The following is a 21,984-nucleotide window of genomic DNA, read 5'->3' on the forward strand; positions in this document are numbered from 1 at the left end:
CCTGGGGTTTGAATCTCACCCCCTTTCACCCATTGCTCACTACCTATGTGATCTTGGGTGAGTCACTTTACTTGCCCTCCCTGGGTCTCAACTTTATCATTTGTAAAATAATTGGGTTGCCCTCTAAAGTTCCTCCTAGCCCTAAGTCTGTGCTTTGGTATTAACAGGCAAGGCAAACGCTACCAGCAAGCTAGTGGTCACATTCCTATTGGCCAATGGTGTGGGAAGCTCAGTTGAATTTAGGTGCCTGCTATATGCCTGGCACCGTGGGTACGAAGACCAATCCTTGATAAGCATTAATGAAAAGGAGTTGAACAAAGGAGGAATTCTTTTCCAGAGCACAGCAGTATAATTGAATCATTCAGTGTTATCTCTTCACCATGCTTCTCGTTTTCTGTCATCCTAGATCTGTAAAATTTTTCAAAAAGAGTGCTTATATTATTTACATTATTAAAAGAGTGTTCATGATATTTGAAAGAGAGAGCTTATATTCTATAAAGAGGGCTAATTATTTTATTAGCAGAGCGTTGTGTCTGCCTGGTTCATTAGCCCATGGAGAGTAACATATAAGGTTCATATAATGGGCTCTCTTAGTCTCTGCAGAAGGCACTATTGGCTCACCATAGACATGGAACATACAACTCACAATATCTCCAGACCCTGACTACCTGGAGGAATAGATTTGTGGACCTCCTATCAAGACCCTACTGGGATCCAGTCAAGGGCTGTGCCGAGGTCTTGATGCTTCTAATCACCTATCTTCAGCAGTGAGAGATGGGCAGCTAGGTAGTACAGTTGGGTAGAAGGTTGAGCCTAGAGTCAGGAAGACCTTAATTCAAATCCAGCCTCAGACCCTTACTAGTTGTATGACCCTGGACAAATCATCTAACTCTGTTTGCCTCAGTTTCCTCATATGTAAAATGAGGATAATAAAAGCACTTAATCTCCCAGGGTTGTTGTGAAGATCAAATAGGCTGTTTATAAAGTGCTTAGCACAATGCCTGGCACATAGTAAGTGCTATAGAAATGTTAGCTAACATTATTATTGTTTTTATTACTGATACTCTCATTCCTCAGTGGTCAGCCAGTTCCCACACTCTTCTCATTCTGATAACCCTGAATCCCTAACTACGAAGAACAAGCCATCCTCCATGAACTGAGCTGTCTACACTCTCATTCTTATCTGGTTCAGCCCTACCCACTAGTGTACTACTCTGTGTTTTACTATCCATCCCTTCTACTGTGCCCTCTGCAATGCCTGTTACATACTTAACAAACTTCCTTTCATTTTAGACCCATTTCTTAGGTTCCTTCTATCTTCTGGCACTCCCAGACCTTGCTTTCCACCAGATAACACTGCACCCTGGGCCATCCTTTTAAGTACTGGCTGAAATGTCTGTCATCCCTGTGCGTGCGTGCCTTCCCCACCCCCCGCCGCCTGTCTATCTTCCAATGATGCTCACTGGTTCCAGAGGTGGAGTTGGAATCTTCCTTGCTCCCCACCCCAATACCACACTTTCAATCTCTCTCTTTACCAATTACCACTTAGCAATCTCTCCTTTGAGGTTCACTCTCTCCAGTTTTATCACCCACTCCATACCTGTCCTTGGGCATATCCTAACATGGGCTCCATCATCGCAATCCTCTTCCTGTACTGAAGAGCATTTAGGGCACAATAGTACTGGAGGGACGACAGATGCTGCTTCCTTCGGGCTGCAGCCACCTCTTTTGCGACCTCGGACTTCACCTAGTGGAAGGGGACAGGAAAGTTTAAGTGGCAGCATGCAAAACTGGATTTTGACTCAAATATTTTGACTCAGAAATATTGACTCAAAATAGATTTATTAAAAGAGCTTTAAACCCATTGATTAACTAAAATTATTAATTAAAAGTATTTACCTTATTAGAAAATTATCAGTATCACATGATCAAATAATAATCAAGCTTACGGTCATGTTATCACTCCTGGTTGAATGTAAACCCTGATAGAAGGTAACCTCCTTGAGGGCAGAGGCTATTCCCTTGTGGACTTTTCATCTCTAGCACAATATTTAGTACCTAGAAGGTGCTTAATAAGTGCTTATTGATTGATTGGTATGAGGGAAGCAATAGGATCATTTCTGACCCTGGTTTTTCGTCAATCCACACACGGAGTCCAGTTTAAAGCATCCCAGTTTATCTTCTTCTTCTTTTTTTTTTTTAGCTAGGCATTGGGTGAAGTGACTTGGCCAGGGTCACCCAGCTAGTAAGTGTTATGTTCTGAGGCCAGATTTGAACTCAGGTCCTCCTGAATCCAGGGCCAGTGCTCTATCCACTGTGTCACCTAGCTGCCCCTAAAGCATCCCGGGTTTCAGAGCTGGAAGGGACTTTAGGGGCCTTTTGGTCTGCGCCCTGTAGGAACAGAGTTGAGGTGGTCAGCTAGTCTTCAGTGGAAGGCCTCCAGGGATGGAGGATTCACGGCCCGTCACACCAGCCCGTCCCACTTTTGGACGGCTCTAAGTGACTTGGAGCCAAACTCAATCTTGATGTAACATCCCCTCATTGCTTCAGGTCCTGCCCTCTGAGGCCAAATGGAGGAAATGTGACCCTGCTTGCACGCTGGTGGGAGGAGAGTATGTAATCGGCCCTACGGGAAAAGCTCGTGGATTGCATTTATCTCACCCCAAGGAAAAAAAGGGAGGAAAGAAGAAGGAGAAGTGATTTAAACATACAGGGGGGGACCGGCTTTCCCCTGCTAGTTTTAGCAGAATAAAAACACTTGGGCCTCAGCTTTGGGAATTTCAATCTGATATTGGCCAACTTCCCTGGCTCTTGCTGTCCTGAAGCCCTGGAATACGCTAATAGGACAAGCTGGCGATTTTCTCCAAAGATTTTTTTTTTTAAAGATCGCATTGGGATAAGCTGAGCAGAGTCCTCTCTGGAAGCAGAGGGATAGCTGAGATAGCTCTGTTTTCTGCTGTTTTCTAAATATGGATGCAGCCCTGCTTAAAGGCTCTGATTTGGTTCAAGAAGTTGGCAACGGTCAAAGAACAGCCATAGGTAGTACTCAAGGGGAGAAATCCAAGCTCTCTAGAGCCATATTTTAAAAAATGCTCCAAATCACTAATAGAGTTGCAAATTAAAGCAGTTCTGAGGCACCACCTCACACCCATTTAATTGGTGAAGTTGACATTAATGGGAAATGACAAATGTTGGAGGGGCTGTGGCAAAACAGGTATGTTGATGCATGCTTGGTGGGGCTGTGAATTGGTCCAGCCATCTTGGAAAGGAATTTGGAGCTGTTCCCCCAAAGTCACTAAACTGTGATTACTCTTTGACTCATGGACACCCATGCTAGGTAGGTCTCAGTCCCAAAAATATCAAAGAAAGAATAAAAGACTATATGTATATATATACACACACACACATACATATATATACATATATATATATAACACATACATATATACATATATATATACACATACATATATACATACATATATACACACATACATACATACATACATATATATATATATATATATATATATATACACACACACACACACACACAAATCTTTCTAGCAACTCATTTCGTAGTGGTAGAGAACTGGAAGGTAAGGGGCTACCCATCAATTGTTGAATGGCTGAACAGATTTTATTATATGAATGTGATGGAATATTGCTGTGCATTCAAAGAATGACAGAAGGAACAGCTTCAGAGAAACTTGGGAAGGCTCATATGAGCTATTACTATAGGGGGAAATGAACAGAGCCAGGAGAATAATGAGTACAGTTGCAACAATACTGTCAAGACAAACGACTTTCAAAGACAACGCTGATCAACCATGACTCCAGACAACTAATGGGCAGCTACGTGGCACTAGGGTAGATAGAGTGCTGGGCTTAGGGTCAGTAAGACCTGAGTTCAAATTTGACCTCAGACACCTATTAGCTGTGTGACGCTGGGCAAGTCCCTTAGCCTGTTTGCCTCAGTTTTTTTCATCTGTAAAATGGAGATAGTGACAGCAACTACCTCTCAGGGTTGCTGTGAGGATCAATTACAACAATAATTGTAAAGCACTTGGCAAAGTGCCTGGCACATAATAAGTGCTATATAAATATAAGCTATAATAATAATTTATATGTTAATAATAATAAGCCTACTGACCACCTCTTGACAGGTGATGGACTTAAGATATGGAATAAAATATACATTTTTGGACATGGCTAACATGGGAATTTATTTTTCTTAACTATACCTATTTTACAAGGGTTTTGTTTTACTTTTTTTGGGGGGGAGGAGGTGGGAAGGAGAAAAAAATGCTTATTACTAGAAAAAATTAATTAAAAAAAGTTAGTATTACAAATGGGGCAATTTTGTTGCTACCTTTTTAAATTAAGAAAAAAAGGATAAGCTGTATGTAACAGAATTTCAGGGTTTAATATACAATTTTCTTTCATTTTCTTTTTTTTGTGTATTAAAATACTTATTTGTCGATGATAGCTGAATTCATAATAACACAGAAAACCGAATTTTAAAAAATGCTACTGTTAGCACTGGGGCTAAGGTGTGCATCTGGAGAAATATGCCAACTTGATCAAAGAAAAAAATCTGGAGTTCAAAGCACCATGGAGTCAGCCTTCCTTCCTACCTTTTTTTTTTTTTAATTATGGCTCAGGCTTGAAATTTACAAGCCCCAAAGGAAAGTGTCAGATGCATAAGGGAAACATGGGTAAAAAATGATAAAAACGAAGTTCCTGTACAGGAAGAAGTAGAGCAGACTGATCAAAAACCTCTTCCTAGCCCCCTTTGGTATCCCTCTTCACCTCCCCCCAGGACCTTCCCAGCCATAAAGGGATAGAGGTAACAGAAAAAAGCAGCCTCAGAATCAGTAGATTTGGAAGTTATTATATTAAATTTTTAAAAAAGCAAACAAAAACTAACAACAGAGATTTTTTGTTTTTTGTTTGTTTTTTGTTTTTTTTTTTACCTTTTCATTCTCTTTTTTCTTCGGTAGCCGGCTATACTTTGCCATGGACAAATCATGTTCTAGAAATAAGAGAGGGCTTGAATGAATCCAAAAAAGCCTAAAGCTGTCCCTGACACCCAAGACCTCACTTTCCCCATGTGCCCACCCCAGCCCCTTACACATTTCATTAAGAATAAAGAAAAGAAAGAGACATACCATTGCTAGCGAGGCCAAAGAGATCCTTTAAGGTGCTGACTTCTGAAAATAGATAGAGGGAATTTCAGAGCCAAGGAAGAGGTCCAGTGGAAAAAAACCCCTAGCTTTGGAGGCAGAGGATCTGGGTTCTAATTCCACCTCTGATGCTTACTCCCTGTGTGACCTTGGGCACATGACTTAATCTCTCTGGGTCTCAGTTTCCTCATCTGGAAGATGGGGGTTTGGACTAAATCATTTCTGAGGATCCTTTCAACTTTAGCTCTAAAATCCCATGACTTTTTTGCTGTGTGATCTTGGGCAAGTCATGTAACCTCTGACCTTTAGTTTCCTCATCTTGAAGTGAAGGAGTTGGATTAGCTAAACTCTGAGGTCCCTTCTAGCTATAAGTCTATGACCCTAAGTCAAATGAAAACCCAGGGCTCTGGGCTCTCCTCAGACCAAGCCTGAATGATGTCCAAAGAGAGGAGCAAATCCTCCCTCAGAAACACCCCTTAGATTCTCTGCTGAACCTGAGTTGATCAACCAAGTCTGATTCCTGGAACCATTTGACTTAACTGGAAACTCTGGACTTTGCTTCCATATCTCTGGTCCAGTCCCCATGTGGCATTTTAAATCCTCTGGCCAAGCTGCCCACTTGGTATCCTCGGGTATTTGGAGACCCATGAAAGGAGGGATCTCCCCCTCCCTGGGGGTGTGGGCCAGATTGACGATTCCTTTGAAAAGTGTGGCTGACATTTCCCTCCCTTCTCTGCTCAGGTGGGCGTCTACGGGTATGGAATGCTGCACGTATTGTTGGGTTTGGTTGATGTACTGGTTGATTTTGCTGATCTTTTAAAAAAAATTCTTGTAATAAGGGAGGGAGACAGGAATACATTGGGAAATGAAGTTGATGTAAGAGCAAAAGAGAATATTCATTTTTTTTAAAAGCATGGCTTATTGAATTAAAGCTTTGATTTTTCAGATCTATTTTCTTTTTTATTCTTTATTACAAGGCATGGCTCATTAGGAAGGAGAGGGGGAAGGATATGTTTTCAGAAGAAGGTGATGCAAAAATAAAAGATAGAAATAAAAATTGTTAAAAAGTGTTGTGTAAAAGCCTAGAATCTAAACTTTTAGCATAAGCTTAGTTACAGGCAATCTAGGACAACCACTGGGGCTTGGTATTCCTAAGGAGGCTTTCATGGAGCCATGTATTTGGTCTCCTGCTGCCGCAGTCTGTCCTCACCTCCACCCATCCATCTTCTCTCCCTTTCCCTTTCCCTTTCCCTCTCCCTCCCTCCCTCCCCTGCCTCTCTCTTCCTCCTTCTTGGTTCTCTTTCTCTCTCTTCTCTCTCTCCTTCTCTCTCCCTCTCCCTCTCCCCCTTCCCTCCTTCTCTCCCTCTCTCCCTCCTCCCCCCCTCCCTCTTTCTCTGTCTCTCCTCTCTCCCTATTTCTCTCTTTCTTGTCTCTCTTCCTCTTCTCTCTCTCTCTCTCTCTCTCTCTCTCTCTCTCTCTCTCTCTCTCTCTCTCTCTCTCTCTCTCTCTCTCTCCTTTTCTCACTTTGCCTACCTGCCTACTTCTCCCTTTAGGTATCTATTACCTGGGGACCAGCTCAGTTCAAAAGGTTCATTATCAGGTTGGCCACAAGGCAATGAATTTCTTTGTCTACAAGCAACTCCCCATGGCTTTCTATGAAGTTGCACTGCTATCTGTGTGGATGAAGGGAGTACCCTACCAGACAAAATCAGGAATCCTTGAAGTATTAAGTCTCTAAACAAATTTATGCAAATGTCATATTTATATGAGATGGCACCCACACTGTAGCCCCTCTCACACAGAACATGCGGACACCTACTTACTGACTCCAGCTTGCCCTCACCCTGGCAGGTCCAGGTTCTCAGAGAAGGACCACCCCCATGCACTTACATTCAAACTCTCTTGGATCCCTAGTGGTGATCTTTTTGAGGAGGAACATGCTCCCTTTACTCACTGCTTTAGTTTTCAAGCCCTTATTCATGTGCTTCATTTGTAGAAAATCAGGCACTTGCATTGATGAACCATTTAGATCTTAACCATAACTATTTACTTAGCAATTCAGCAAAAAAAAAATGCATCATAGATACTCAAATATTAAAGTAAACAGGTGAATAATAAGTATATCACAATTTACTCATAAGCCTGGGTCACACTCTCCTGCCAATGCATTTAGTATTTGTGGGGGACAGTAGGCATCCCCTTACAGAAATCTGGTGAGCAGAAATCAAGTGCTCAGGGGAGCTCACAACTCTGTAATCATAAACTTTTCTGTCCTCTTTCTATCCCAGAAACAGACCACAAAAGTTCCTTCCTGTTGAACAGATGCTTCTATTACTAAGTTGAACTCCCTATGGCCTCTAGGATAAAATAAATCTAAGCTCCTCTGTTTAGCTTTGAAAGGTCTCTGTGCCTTTGCCCAGGCTTTCCTTCCCAGCCTCATTATTTCCCCCTGTTGCACTGCAGCCAAGTTGGCCTTCTCTTGGGTCCACCCAAGATGGCTCTCCATCTTCCATCTCTGTTCCTTTGCAGGAGCCATCCCCTGGGCCAGGAACGCCCTCTCTCCTCCCTTCCCACTCCAAGAAGTCCTCTTGACCACCAAGGTGCAGTTCAAACATCACCTTCCACCTGAAGAATTGTCTAATCCCCTCAACTGCCAGCGACCTCCATTCTCACATTGCCTTATACTTTAATTCTCTTTATATTTATTCTGTATACAATATAGAATATAATATATTACTAATAATATAATACATACTGTATTATATGATATGCATATATTATAGGATCATATTATATGTGTATAATATATATTATAGAATATGTGCATGTAATAATTCAATATATTAATATATTATATATAATACAGAATATATTAATGTATTGTATATGATGCATTACACAATATGCATATGTTATATAATTATATAATGTATTATACATGTATAAAGCAAATATTATATGATAATATATAATATACAATTTATTACATATAATTTATTATTATATATAATACAGAATGTCTGTGCATATATATACATGTATACACACATATTGTTTAACTCATTGTATTCATATCCTCAACACTCAGCACAATGTCTGGTACAAGGTTGGTCCTTAATAAATGCTCACTGACATACGTACATGGGAATCTATAGTTTAATTTTTGTCTTTGGTCCAGATTTGCCTTTTCACATAGAAATGCCCTCTATCAATACCCAATAGTCCATTGGTCTGTATGTTATAGTCTCAGGAGTTTCCCAGAGTCCTAAAAGGTTAGGAAGATTTGTCCAGGGTCACTTAGCCAGGATGTCAGGGAATGCCAGAAATGGGGCTTGACCCTCGGTCTTCCTGCCTCTAAAGCTGGCCTTTTAATCACTATCTCTACCACATAATTAAGTCAACCACCATTTTAACTAAAGTGCTTATTCTGTGTTGGTTTTCAAATATATTTCTTTTAACTTCTAAAGAAAAACAAGTTTATTTCCCTCCCTAAAACTTTATGCCAGATCTGATGTGTCAATACAGATTAGAAGAATGTTAGGGGAAAAAGAACATTCTTACAGGAGTATAGGTTTAAAGCAGGGAGAGATCTTAGAAGTCATTGAATCTAAGCCCCTCATTTTACAGATAAAAAAACTGAGGCTGGGGGTAGCTAGGTGGCACAGTGGATAGAGCACTGAGCTTGGAATCAGGAAGATTCATCTTCATGAGTTCAAATCTGACCTCAGATACTTATTAGCTGTGTGACCCTGGGCAAGTCACTTAATCCTGTTTGCCTCAGTTTCCTCATATGTAAAATGAACTGAAGAAGGCAATGGCAAACTGCTCCAGTGTCTTTGCCAAGAAAACTCCAAATAGGGTGATAGAGAGTGGCACATGGATAAATAAATAACAAAACCTGAGGCCTAGGAAAGGGAATTGGCTTATTCAGAGTTTTACAGTTAGCAAGGGTCTGAGGTAAGACTCTGACCTGGTTCTGAATCCAGCACTCTACCCCTAAATTGGGGGGGGGGGTTTAACACACAATTATAATGCCCAAATTTGAAAAAAATGATGTGAAATTGACATAGAATACAACATAGATTGTTTATTGGTGTAGAATATAGCATAGTTGTCAGACTTCGTGGATGTACCAGTTAGTTTTCCTGAATTGCTTCCCTTCCCCTCCCCCACCCCATCTTTCACTTTTATTTTGTCTTCTTTTTCTTTTTTTTAAGGCAATTGGGGTTAAGTGACTTGCCTAGGGTCACACAGCTAGTAAGTGTCAAATGTCTGGTCTGAGGCCGAATTTGAACTCAAGTCCTCCTGATTCCAGGATTGGTGCTCTATCCACTGTCCCATCTATCTGTCCCCTCATTTTACTTTCTAAGGGATGGCTCTCTAGGAATAGGGAGGCAGGGAGGGATGTATTGGGAAATGAAGGCTGTGTAAAAATAAAATATACCAATAAATATTGCTTTAAAATAAATAAAAAATGATAACAGAATATAGTGATAAATTATATCTGTATATACATAAGAATATATATTAATTATATTAATACCATAATGATATATGTACATATGTATGCATGTGGAGAGGAAGAGGGAGGAGAGAGAGAGAGAGAGGGAGAGACAGAGAAAGAGAGAAGAAAACAATAAATGACATAAGTACACAGCAGAAGGTGGCCTGATGGGTGCCAACATGTTACCTGTGAGATCTTTCTCTCGAAACTGTATGATGGGAAGCACCATCGTGTCTGCCAGTTGCTTCGTCAGCTCTGTATGGAGGAGGTTAAGCTGAAAGAAAGATACACATCCTGAGACCCAGCCCAAAAGGAGGATTCTGATCCCTGCCTTCAGTGTTCTTCCCCTTCTCCACTCAGGACACAGAGAGATGCAGCTACTTGCCTATGATCACACAGGCAGGCCCTGGCAGGGGCAGGATTTGGACCAGAAGATGGAATGGTAAATTGGAAGGAGGGCTGGATTTGCAGAGAGGTACCAGGTTCAAATCTCAGCTCAGCTGCATATGACCTGTGAGATCTTTGGTAAGTCACTCATGACCTCTTTGGGTCTTCATTTCCTTCCTTATAGAAAGAGTTTGTGTCAGATGTCATCCAAGGCCTCTTCTATCTCTAAATCCTTGATCTTATGCTTCTATGATCAAACATTTAATCTCCCTGGCCCTTGGTTTCCTCATCTGTAAAATGCAAACCTTGGACTGCGTGGTTTCTGAGGTATCCTCTAGCTATGATCCTGCTACACCTGTAAGAGCCGAGGCTTCTCTGCTGTCCTGATTTTTTAAATGAAGAAGTTGGACCAGATGGGCCCTAAATTTAGTCCCCTCCCCAAACTTCTCAATTTGTGACTCCATTATCCAAGCCAGATAGTCTTTCTGGAGGAGACCATGGGCGTAAAGATGGCCCAGTGAAAACCCAGCAGGGCTTCCTTAGCCTACCCGTTACATGTTTGTAAGGAGTAAATGGTTATATTGCTACCAGACATTTAAAAAGGAAAGCTGAATGTGGCTTCTCCAGGCTCGGTGTGAGTCCCTCCGGCTAAGCTGGCCAAGGGAGTTTCTGAACCGAGAAATGAGAGCAATCGCATCTTTGTTTACTCTGCTGATTTCTCAATAGATCTGGATCCAAGCTACCCCTCCCAAAGCCTGGGAATGCTTTTACAGACCAACAATGAACAGCACAGGTCACTCATTCACTGAGGGCATAAGGGGACCTTTGACCCTCAAAAGAGCAGGCGAGCAGGGCTCCGGTTTGAAGTCTCACTTGAAAGACAGCCTCACTTGAGAACCTGCTCACACCAAAGTCACAGTCAGGATGTGGGCTTGGGAAAGCTCCATAGGAAGGATGCTGCTTGCTGAAGCCACACTGGGACATTTCTGTCTTGCCTGTTGCTTGGGAAAGGAGGTTCCCGAGAACAAAAAGGTGATTGTGTTCTGGCAGATTCCTTACTCTGGGATGGAACAATGGCCCTTGATTCTACTCCTCATCCCTCCCACCTTAGAACTTGACTGAGACTGACAATGGCAAACAGTCTCTCTAGAAGAGGGGAAAGGAGGCTGCCACGATGGGTTTTCCTTTAATTCTGACAAAGCTGGAAATCGATTCAGATTCTTGCCATGCTAGGCATCAAAACTGAAAGCAAAAAAGGCAAGGGATTCTGCAGGCTGGTGATGCCAAGCTTCCTCTCCACAAGGCAGCTAATACCCAACTCAATCTAATTCAACATGCCTTTCTTGAGGGCTCCTACCCACCAGGCACTGTCCTAGGTGCTGGGGACACAAAAGACCAAAATGAGACTGTCTCTGCCCTCAGACGGTTTACATTCTATTGGAGATGACCACATGTATATATCAATCAACATGCATTTATTAAGCACCTTCTATGTGACAGGCAATGAGGAATACAAAGATGAAAAGGAAATGGACCCTGTCCTCAGGGAACTTACATTCTATTGAAGATAACTGCCTGTATAAATCAATCAGTAAATTAATTAACAAGCTTTTATTAAGCACCTCCCACATGCCAGGCACTGTGCTGGGTGCTGGGGACACAAAAGACCAAAATGAGACAGCCTCTGCCCTCAAGGGGCTTGCATTCTATTAGAGATAATTGCATGTATAGAGCAATTAATAACTAACAAGCATTTATTAAGTGCCTTCTGTGTGCCAGGCAATGAGGATACAAAGGTGAAAATGAAATAGTCCTTGTACTCAAGGAGCTTACATTCTATTGGGGTGAAACAACATATATATATATAGATCCATATACACAAAGAAAGACCTATCTCTGGAGTTAGAGGAGGTGGGTTCTAATTCTGCCTCTACTAATACTCTTTGTGTAAAGCAATCTTGGACAAGTCACATAAAGCCACTGGGTCTTGGTTTTCTCATCTGTAAAAGGAGAGGGTTGAGTTGAATGGCACCACAGCTATGATCCTGTGACTCGTGATTTCACAAGTGTAGGAAACTCCCTTCACCAATGGATATCTCCGACTGTTGGGGAGCTTATAGTCTCTGGATCTCCTCGGGGACTAAGGAGTTAAGCGACTTATCCAGGGTCACATAGCCAACATGTGTGAGAAGTGGGAATCGCTTCAAGGATTTCCTAACTTCAAGGTCAGATCTCTATTCCCCAACTCCAGGCTGCTTCTCATGCACTAACTATATACAGAATGAGTAAAGTATTTCTTTTGGTTGGAGAGAAAATAATGATATAATGATAATGATGACGATGATAGGTGGCATTTATTGAGTGCTTTAAGGTTTGATCTAACAACTGAGAAAGCTTGGGAGGTGGCACCTAAGCTGGGTTTTGAAGGAAGCCAGGGTTTCCATGTGGTAGAGGTGAAGAGGGAGGTGTTTCAGACATTGGGCACAGCCTGTTCCAAAGCCAAAGACAGGAGAAAGTAAAAGACTTGGTATTATTATATTCCTTGAATGTTCCAAAGTCCCTTTGGGTTTTACAGGGTCTTGGAGTCAGAGGCCCTGGGTTCAAATCCTCCTGTCAGTCATTTAGCAGTGTGACTTTGGATAAGTCATTAACCTCTCTGAGGCTCAGATGCCTCTGTGAAATGGTGGGGGTTGGATTAGGCGGCCTCTGAAGAAGTCCCTTCCAGCTCTAAATCTATGACTTATCACCTATGTGACTTTGGGCAAGCACCAAACCATCCTGGCCTCAGTTTCCTTATCTGTAAAATGAGGGTTAAACCACATACATGTGTATGTACACTTGTATGTCTTATAGACTCTGAGCTTCTGCCTCTAAATCTATGATACTATGACTGTTTGACCTTGGGTAATGACTGTACCATACTGTGCCTCAGTTTCCTCATCTGTAAAATGAAGGTTGGACTATATCTATTCATAGTGTATGTGTGTGTGTGTGTGTGTGTGTGTGTGTGTATACAGATAGATAGTATATATAGTATATACTCTGACGTCTTGCCCAGAATATCTGTAAGTACCACCTTTTCAGGGGCAGATACAAAGAGGCTTTTTATTAACAGCCATACCAGTCATATAGACTAATTAACCTTCATACTTGTAGGAGAAAACAAAGCACAGATCTCCATTAGAAGACCTGAAGGCCAGGGGCTCCTAGTGATCTGCTTCTTAAGGATGGTTGGCCTTCTGCTAGATGCTCAAGGTTGGTCTAACATCATCTGTAGGCACAGGGAAAAGGAGGTCAAAATGTTTGTGTTCTGCCTTTAATACTTTTCAGGTCAAATCAACTTTTGTCTGCTATGAGCCAAACTGGTTTGCTCACTGCTGAACACGCCCTGGTTGCTGCTGCTGCCTCTGCACTTGGCCATGGAAAGCACTCCCACACATTTCCGCTTGTCTGGGGATCTTATCTACCCTTCAAAGATGGCCCGGCCCAGCTCCCATGCCACATCCTTCACAAAGCCTTTCCTGGCTCTCTGGATGCCCCCAAGTGGACACATCATCTCCTTTCTCCGCCTCCCCGCAGAATTTTGCCTGAAGCTTCAATGAATGCTGATGGCATGGGGCACTCAGCATGGGCTGCTTTGGATTGCGGGGATTTCTGGGCATGGCTGATTCTTGCTGCTAGACTGGATACTCCTGGAAGTTGATAATTGTATGATGTTTGAGGGCAGGGTCTATGTATTATTTATCTATGTGTTTATCCTTCACAGAGGAGGATGGCAGTGATTACCTATTAGAAAGGAGGAAGAAACTAAGGAAGGATGGACAAAAGGGGAGAGGGAAGAATGGGAAGAAAAGGTGATGAAAGGAAGAAAGGAAAGAGAGGAGGAAGGAAGAAAAATGAAGAAAGAAGAAGGAAGGAAGAGAACAAGGAAGGAAGAATTGAAAGAAAGGGTGATTCGAAAAAGGAAAGGGAAGAGGAAGGAAGGAGGAGGGAGGGAGGAAAAAAAGAGGGAGAGAAGAAAGAAGAAAAGGAAGCAAGGGAGAAATGAAGAATAGAAAGAAAAGATGATGCAAGAGAAGGAAGGAAAGAAGGAAAAACAAGAGAAAGAAAGGGAGGAAAGGATGAAGGAAAGAAAGAAAGAAAAGAAAGTGGAGGAAGGGAAGGGAGGAAGAAAAGAAGGAGAAAGAAGGGAAGGAGGGAGGGAGGGGGAGAGGTGAGAGGGAGAGAGAGAGAGGGAGAGAGAGAGAAAGAGAGAGAGAGAGAGAGAGAGAGAGAGAGAGAGAGAGAGAGAGAGAGAGAGAGAGATTTATAAGTATTTACGAAGTTCATACTTTGTTTTATTCCAGGCACTATACTAGATGCTGGGAATAAAAAGACAAAAGATAAAATAGGAAAGATAAAAAGGAACAAAGAAGGGAAAGAAAAGAGAGGAAAAAGGAAGAGAATAAGGAGGGAAGAGAGGGAAAAAGGAAGAGGGGGATCAAGGAAACAAAAGATGAAGGAAGAAGGGAAGGGAGGGAAGAAGAAAGGGAACCAGGGAGGGAGAAGGAAGGGAAGGAAGGCCCATAGGATACCAGCTTTAGAACTGAAAGGAACCTTGGAGGCTGCCTCATCCTATCCCCTCATTGTACAGATCAGAAAAATGCCCAGGGAGAGGAAGGATCCTAGGTCAGAGGTCAGAGCTGGAAGGGACTTTAGAGCAGATCTAGTTTAACCCACTCCTTTTGCATAGGAGGAAACTGAAACCTAAGAAAGGATGAAGGAAACGAATGAAGGACACGTTCAGCATCCCTCTGACTTCTGAGGAAATACATTTCCTGGGTGTTTCTATTGTCATGTTTCCCTGTACAATTCTCTCCATTCTAACATCTCCATTCTCAGCTTCTGCTTTTGTTTAAATCTAATCAAGCTCTTTGGGCAGAGAGGAAGAGCTTCCTCCCTCATGTTTGGGCCAGGGGGCAGCTGGGAGCAATCCCCTTCCCTAGTGCCTCGTCTGAGTTGATCACAAACCATGTTCACACTCAGATTTGAACATTTAAAAACTAGACAAGCAAAGGATTATAGGTTCCCAGAGCCAGAGCTAGAAGGGGCCTCCAAAGCCATCCAGTGCAAAGCTCTCATTTTACAGGTGAGGAAACTGAGGCCTCCAGAGATGTCATGACTTGAAGCCACTGGGCTAGGCCATCTCTACCCAACCCTCCTCCTGGGCCATTTTGGAGCCCAAATAGGGAGCAGTTTGGGACTGAGGCAAGAGCATGGGGCTGGAGGTCAGATACCCTGGGGATTAGTGTTGTCCCCCTGTGACCTCAAACCATTTACTTAACTGCTCTGGTCAAGTTTCCTCATCTGTCAAATGAAAGATTCAACCAGATGATCCCTGGGGTCCATTTTAGCTCCAACAATTCACACTTAGAGTCACTCATTGAAAATATTTCATTATGAAGAGATAGTCATATTCTATCCTCGACTATGGCATTTAGGAAGCCGCACAATGTAGTTATCAGATCAGAAAGGTATGAGTTAGCTGGAAGGGACCTCAGAGGCCATGTCATCTAGCACCCTCATTTTATGGGTAAGGACATAGGCAGGTGTCCTAGGAAGGGGAAATTACCTGCCCAAAGTCACACAGTTAACAAGAGGCTGGATTTGTTTGTTTTTGTTCATTGTTTATTTATTTATGCCCATTTTATTTAAAGACACATAGAATACTGGGGGGAAAGTCAATAAAGAGGAAGAGGGGAACAGAGGAGTGAGAAAGAATTAGAGAAAAGTGTGAATGTCCTGGCAAAAATAATAATTTAAATGTTAAAGTATTTTTAATCCCTCTCTGAAATAAAATGTTTCTAGAAGAGGCTGGATTTGAACCTAGGTCCTCTGACTTGGGCAGCTAGGGGGCACAGTGAGTGTTGGGCCTGGAATCAGAAGACCTGAGTTCAAATCTAGACCTGGACACTTACTAGCTGTGTGATCCTGGACAAGTCACTTCATCCTGTTTGCCCCAGTTTCCTCATCTGTAAAATGAGCTGGTGAAGGAAAGGACAAACCACTCCAGTATCTTTGCCAAGAAAACCCCAGAGAGTGGCATGGAGAGTCAGACGCGACTAAAACAATTCAACATAACAGCCTCTGACTTGAAAATCAGGGCTCTTTCTTCAGCTGTAAAATGAGTCAATCGGTCTAGATGGCCTTCGAGACACCCCCTTCTAGCACCACATCTCTGATCCTCCTTTAGCCACTTGCTACCTGTGTGTCCTTGGGTTAGTTGCTATAACTCTCTAGGGCCTAATTCTTCAGCTTTAAAATGAGGGGTCAAAGTGTGTTAGACTGATGACCTCTGGCCCTAAACCTATGATCACTCACAAGAATGGTGATAATCTCTTACTGCTCTAAATACGTGGCCATGAATCCAGAGACTTCAAGCAAATAACCTAACCTGGAAAGTAGGTACCTTCCTATGTCTGTTTCCAACCCAACCTATTGCAGCTAAAGGCTGGCAATACCTTTCAAAATATCATTTATCATTTTGGATTGTAGTACAAAGATGTAAAAATGAAAGAGTCTTAGGGGATATTTAGTCTGCTTCCCATTTTACAGATGGAGAAACTGAGGCATACAGGTACAAGGCAACTTGTCAAAGGACAGAGGCAATAAGGCACAGAGGCAGGATTGGAAAGCAGGCCTGATGGCTGATTTAGCACTGATGTCTCAGCAGGGGTATATTAGCAACATGAAAACAGTGGACATCTAGGTCTGTGAGGGGGTATCCAAAGTCTCCTGAGGAGGTCCCGTGCTCTCTCTAAAACACCATGTGGTTCCAATGGAGTCTATATTACTCAATAGCTATGTGACCCTGGGCATCAGCTTCCTAATCTGTAAAGTAAGATGGGAATATTTGTACTCCTGACCCCACAGGATCACTGTGCTTATTAACCCGTAAAATACCACTGTAATAATTATATTCATAATTATTATTTTCATAAATTCACTGCCTTAGAGCTACAAATCATCTTTAAGGTTATCTAGTCCAACCCCTTCACTTTATAGATGAGGAAACTGAGGCTCAGAAAGGCCTTAGCCCTTAGGATTTGTCCAGTGTTACGTAATTAGTCCATAGTTAAATTAGGATTAGCACTCAGGTCCTCTGACTCCCAAGGGAAGTAAGAAAACGGGTCTACTTTTTCTTTCTCCTTAATTACATTAAAAAAAAATCCATCTCATTGTACTTATATGCACTCCTTCTCCTCTACCTCTTAAAATCCCTCCCTTCCTTGCAAGCTCAGCTCATTCTCCAATGCCCCCATGAGGTCTTTCATGGTCCTCTCCCACCAAGCATCACTGCATCTTATGCTCTTCAATTAAGTTATAGCCGCAGCAAATTGGAGCAGCGGTTAGAGCCCAAGAGTTGGAGGCAGGAAGGCCCAAATTAAAAATTGGTCTTTGATACCTACTAGCTGTGTGACCCTGGGCAATTCATGACTCTGTGCCTCAGTTTTCTTGTCTGTAAAATGAGTCTAACAATAGCACCTACCTCATAGGGTTATTATGAGGATCAAGTGAGACAATATGTAAAACATTTTGCTAATCTTAAGGTGTTATATAAATGATAGCTGTTATTATTTTATTGTTGTTATTATTTACTTAGCACATATTTTTATTTATTTGTGCATGTAAAATGTAAAATGTAAGCTTTTTGAAGGGATGGACTTTTTTTTTTTTGGCTTTTTTTTGGCTTTGTATGCCCAGCACCTAGCATTGTCCCGAGCACATAGTAGGAGCTTAATAAGTGTTTGTTGATTGGTTGACTAAAGGAGACTTCCTATTGACATAGATACATTTTATCCAATTTTTCCCCCTAAAGATTACTATTTCTTGTCAATGTTTGTTTAGTCATGCTTCATTTGTTGGTACATTCTTTTCCAAACTTTTTGTAACAATGTCACCTTTGTTAGTTTATATAGTAACTTCCTACAAGACAGTAAGTGTTTCAACTTAACTGACTTGGTGGGTAAGAAACTCCCACCTAGAAGGGACCTTGGAGGCTCCCCTAGGGTGGTTCTCGATCTGTGGGCCTCCCACGTTCAGGAGGTGGAGGATGGCACAGAGACAGCGCTTGGACAAACACTTGTGATTTCTGACGACCATGCAGCCTCATCTACTTTCCCTCTGCCAAGAGCCCCTTTTCACACACCCTCAGGGCTCAGCTGGGAGACCCCACACTCACATTATGGCATTCTTTTTTTTATTAAAAAAATTTTGTTTTTATTTTATTCTGAATAAATTTAGGCAGCCAGATCTTTAGGGCTGCTGGGGTGCTTTTCTTATGCTCCACTGCCTCCTTCCTCAGCGTTAACAGACCCAAGACAAGAAGCTAACGTGCCTGGTGAAGTCAGCCTGGCTTGGGTGGGGCCAGGTAACAACGAAAACTGAGGTCAGCTCAGTTATTTCAGGCCCTTCACCTGGGCCTGAACAAATATACAAACAGATAACTAATCAAACCAATCTGTTCTCGGCTGAATAGGGGACTTCTCACGCTTTAACAAGCGCGCTTTAAAGACCTACTATCTTGTACATATGTGTGTTTCGGGGGGTTTAAGAGCCATGGTTCTGTCATTGTGGAGGGATTCCTGGTATGGAAAGTCCATCTGCTGATGCCAAGCAGCAACTTAGTCTTAAAGAGTTGGAAGGATGGATCAGAAGAAGACACATGAACCTAAGCCTTCTCGACCCCAAGGTCAGCCCTGATATTACAACCCATGATATCACATTGCCTCTCCGGATCTATAAGGACCAGGCTTGTCATTTCACTGGGATAGGGAACTTCCAGGTCAGGAAATTCCCTCCACCAATGCAGGCCAGTACCTCCTCCACAATGAACTGTGTGCCAGAGCAGCTTAAAGCAGCTCAGATGCATTTATGACTACTTAAAAATATATGTAGCTCTTTTTGTAGTGAGTAAAAGACAAATTCATTTAAAAGCATTCTGCAAATCACAGAGGCTCTTTGTCATAGCATATGTTCTCAATCTACAGACACTCATTTCCAATGACTCTCGCTTTAATATGTTACTCAATCACTCCATGAGCATTTATTAAGCACCTACTATGTGCCAGGTACTGTACAGGCACTGTGCTGTGTGCTGGAAAGAGCCGAGAACCCCTCATGTGGCCCAATCCCCACTCGAAGCGTCAATCCTGCTATGACATCTTTGACAAGTGAACAAGTTAAAAGACAGGAGCCACACTTTGATCAGACAACAGTGAAAATGTTCCCTACAATAGTGATTCTACCATTTTCCTGGAAATTACCCATAGCCGTGACCTCAAAGAAGGATATCCTCCTCACTTTCCCCAATCCATCTCTAAAGTGAAGCAGCCAGTCCTGGCCCTCTTAAGTGGATAATGCTGAGCAGGATTTAATCTTTTCCTGATAACTCGATGTCCTAAGGTGAGGCAGTGGGGCACTCACTCTGTGTGGACAAAGAGCTAGCCTTGAAGTCAGGAAGACCTTCCTAGCTGGGTGTCCCTGGGCAGGCCACTCAACCTCCCTGAGCCTCAGTTTCCTCATCTGTAAAATGGGGGTAATAACCCTTTCATGCCTACAGTTCATGCGTATCTGATTAGATCTAGCATGTTAAGCATTTCACAAGCTGGAAAGTGCTAGATGAATGGAAGCTGCTTTTGTGCTCACTAATGCGTGCATATTTCAGTCACAGTGACTCTTAAAAACCACCTAACAAGCCATACAGGGGTTGCTCTCTGTTTTAATGGCATGAGTGTCCATCCCAGTGAAACAACATGTTTCTTTTCTGTGCCAGATCTGAAATTTCATCCAGTTGTAGAAAGTGGAAATTCCCTCCACGGATGCAACTGTAGTTGCACCAAGCAACTCTTTAAGGTTATAGAAATTGTAGATAGCTCACAACCTATATTAGGGTATAGAGTTCCCACACCAAAGAAATCACAGATCCATGTTGTACTGAAATAAATATTCTATCTACGTATCAGTGCATGATAATAGCCTCCATTTGTGTAGCACTATAAGGTTTGCAAGGTTCTTTACAAATATGATCTCATTTGCTCATCACAATAACCCTGGAAAATGGGCACTATTATTATTTTCATTTTACAGATCAGAAAACTGAGGCAAGGGTTCACTGACTGAGTTAAGAATCACATAGTTCATAAGTGTCCAAAGAATGATTTGAATTTAAGTCTTCTGGATTTCAGGTCCAGTGTTTTATAAACTAGGTCACCTAGTTCTCCTGAGAATGTTTTAATATCTAAATTTTAAAGTAAATATCTAAATGTTTATTTATTAAAGATCTAAAATTTTAAAATATCTAAAATACAGAAGAAAGCCCAAGAAAAAGAATCATATAACAATTTCCCAAGAACCTTACCTCATCCACCACCTTGGAAAAATAGTGGAGGGTGGTTATGACTTCTTCATCTCCTTTGCCAAGAGCAAAATTCTAAGATAAAAAATAAAAATAAAAAAGAACCAGGTGTTATCAGAGTGCCATGGGTATCAGCAATAGAATAAACACAGTGATTCCACGACACTGCCTTCTGCCTTTGTAACTGGCTCCTTCTTTCTCAAATGAAGATAATCATGATGAACAAGATCGGGGAAGGGTTCCTTCAAAGATAACTGTGCTTTAGAACTGGGGAAGCCTTCCTTGAGTAATGAGAAGAGACGGTGTGAGTTCTTCTCTATCCTACCCCATCATTACATGCATTTTTCCTGACACTGGCTGCCCCATTATTGGCCCTCCTCCTCCTCCTCCTCTTCTTCCTCCTCCTCCTCCTCCTCCTCCTCCTTTTTTTTTTGGTTAGGCAATGGGGTTAAGTGACTTGTCCAGGGTCACACAGCTAGTAAGTAATATATATCTGAGGCCAGATTTGAACTCAGGTCCTCCTGAATCCAGGGCTGATGCTGTATCCACTGCGCCACCCAGCTGCCCCACTCATCCTTCTTCTTGTAAATGAACCCTAATGGAATTCATTTACTCACTTATTTTATCAACTCCTCCAATGTTGGTTCAGTTGTCCATAACCTTTTTTCTTTGGACTGAAGCTGTACTTTCACTGGTATAGGGAACTTCCAATGAGGAAGAAAATCTTTTTACCAATGTAGGTCAGCACTTTCTCTGTAACTTTACTTTTAGAGAGTTGCCTGGGAGTAAAATGACCTGTCCAGGGTCACATAGCCAGTATGTCAGAAGCGGGAGTTGAGCCCAGGTCTTGCTGACTCTGAGGCCAGTTTTATCCACTATGACATATTGTCCCTCATCTACAATGCTTTTGATCTATTCTAGTCAGGGCTATCTCTCTGAAATAGTAAATTATTAAAAGGTAGGAGAGGGTCTCTTAAATTGCTTGGTGTGCCTTTCAACCTGGGCCCTTCACAAACTCTTTGCTGTCATTTTCAGGAAGCATTCATAGAACACATAATGTGTGCTTATCAAGTATGATAAAAAAACTTCAATCTCCTAATAATTATTACAGAGAACATTGGTTTGGAGAATTCCATTATGAAATCCCCCTTACCTATGCCCTTATCAAGTCACTAGAATGGAAACACCTGGAGGGCAGGAAGAGTTTCATTTTTTTCCTTTGTATCTCCAGTACCTTGGACAACACCTAGAATACAGAAGGTGATTAATAAATGCTTATAGGATTGAACTGAATTGAATCAAATTACCTGTTTCTCATAGGCCAGTAGCTGCTTGGAAAGTTGCTGGGTGGCTAAGCACATTTCATTCTGTAGGAAAAAAAGAGATACTGATGTGAGTTTAAAGAGCCAGCTCAGCTCTTTCCTTACTGTGGGTGTCAGATTCAAGGCACATTTATGGCTCCTTCATTTTATTTTTTCCTTGATTATGGTCAGTTAGGAGAGCCATTGTGG

General features: G+C 42.0%; 1 protein-coding gene across 1 annotated transcript in view; it reads right to left on the reverse strand.

Annotated features, from left to right (window-relative positions):
* The window catches only part of APPL2 (adaptor protein, phosphotyrosine interacting with PH domain and leucine zipper 2), an 85,469-nt gene that overhangs the window by 26,265 nt on the left and 37,220 nt on the right, over positions 1-21,984 (reverse strand). The window contains 6 exon segments of the mRNA XM_020982407.2: positions 1,601-1,747; positions 4,977-5,035; positions 5,172-5,213; positions 9,877-9,964; positions 20,477-20,548; positions 21,781-21,840. Of these exon segments, the coding sequence (XP_020838066.1) occupies positions 1,601-1,747; positions 4,977-5,035; positions 5,172-5,213; positions 9,877-9,964; positions 20,477-20,548; positions 21,781-21,840 (468 nt within the window).

Source organism: Phascolarctos cinereus, unplaced genomic scaffold (genome assembly GCF_003287225.1).
Source record: "Phascolarctos cinereus isolate Bilbo 61053 unplaced genomic scaffold, phaCin_HiC Scaffold_1;HRSCAF=81, whole genome shotgun sequence".
Classification (NCBI taxonomy): Eukaryota; Metazoa; Chordata; class Mammalia; order Diprotodontia; family Phascolarctidae; genus Phascolarctos; species Phascolarctos cinereus.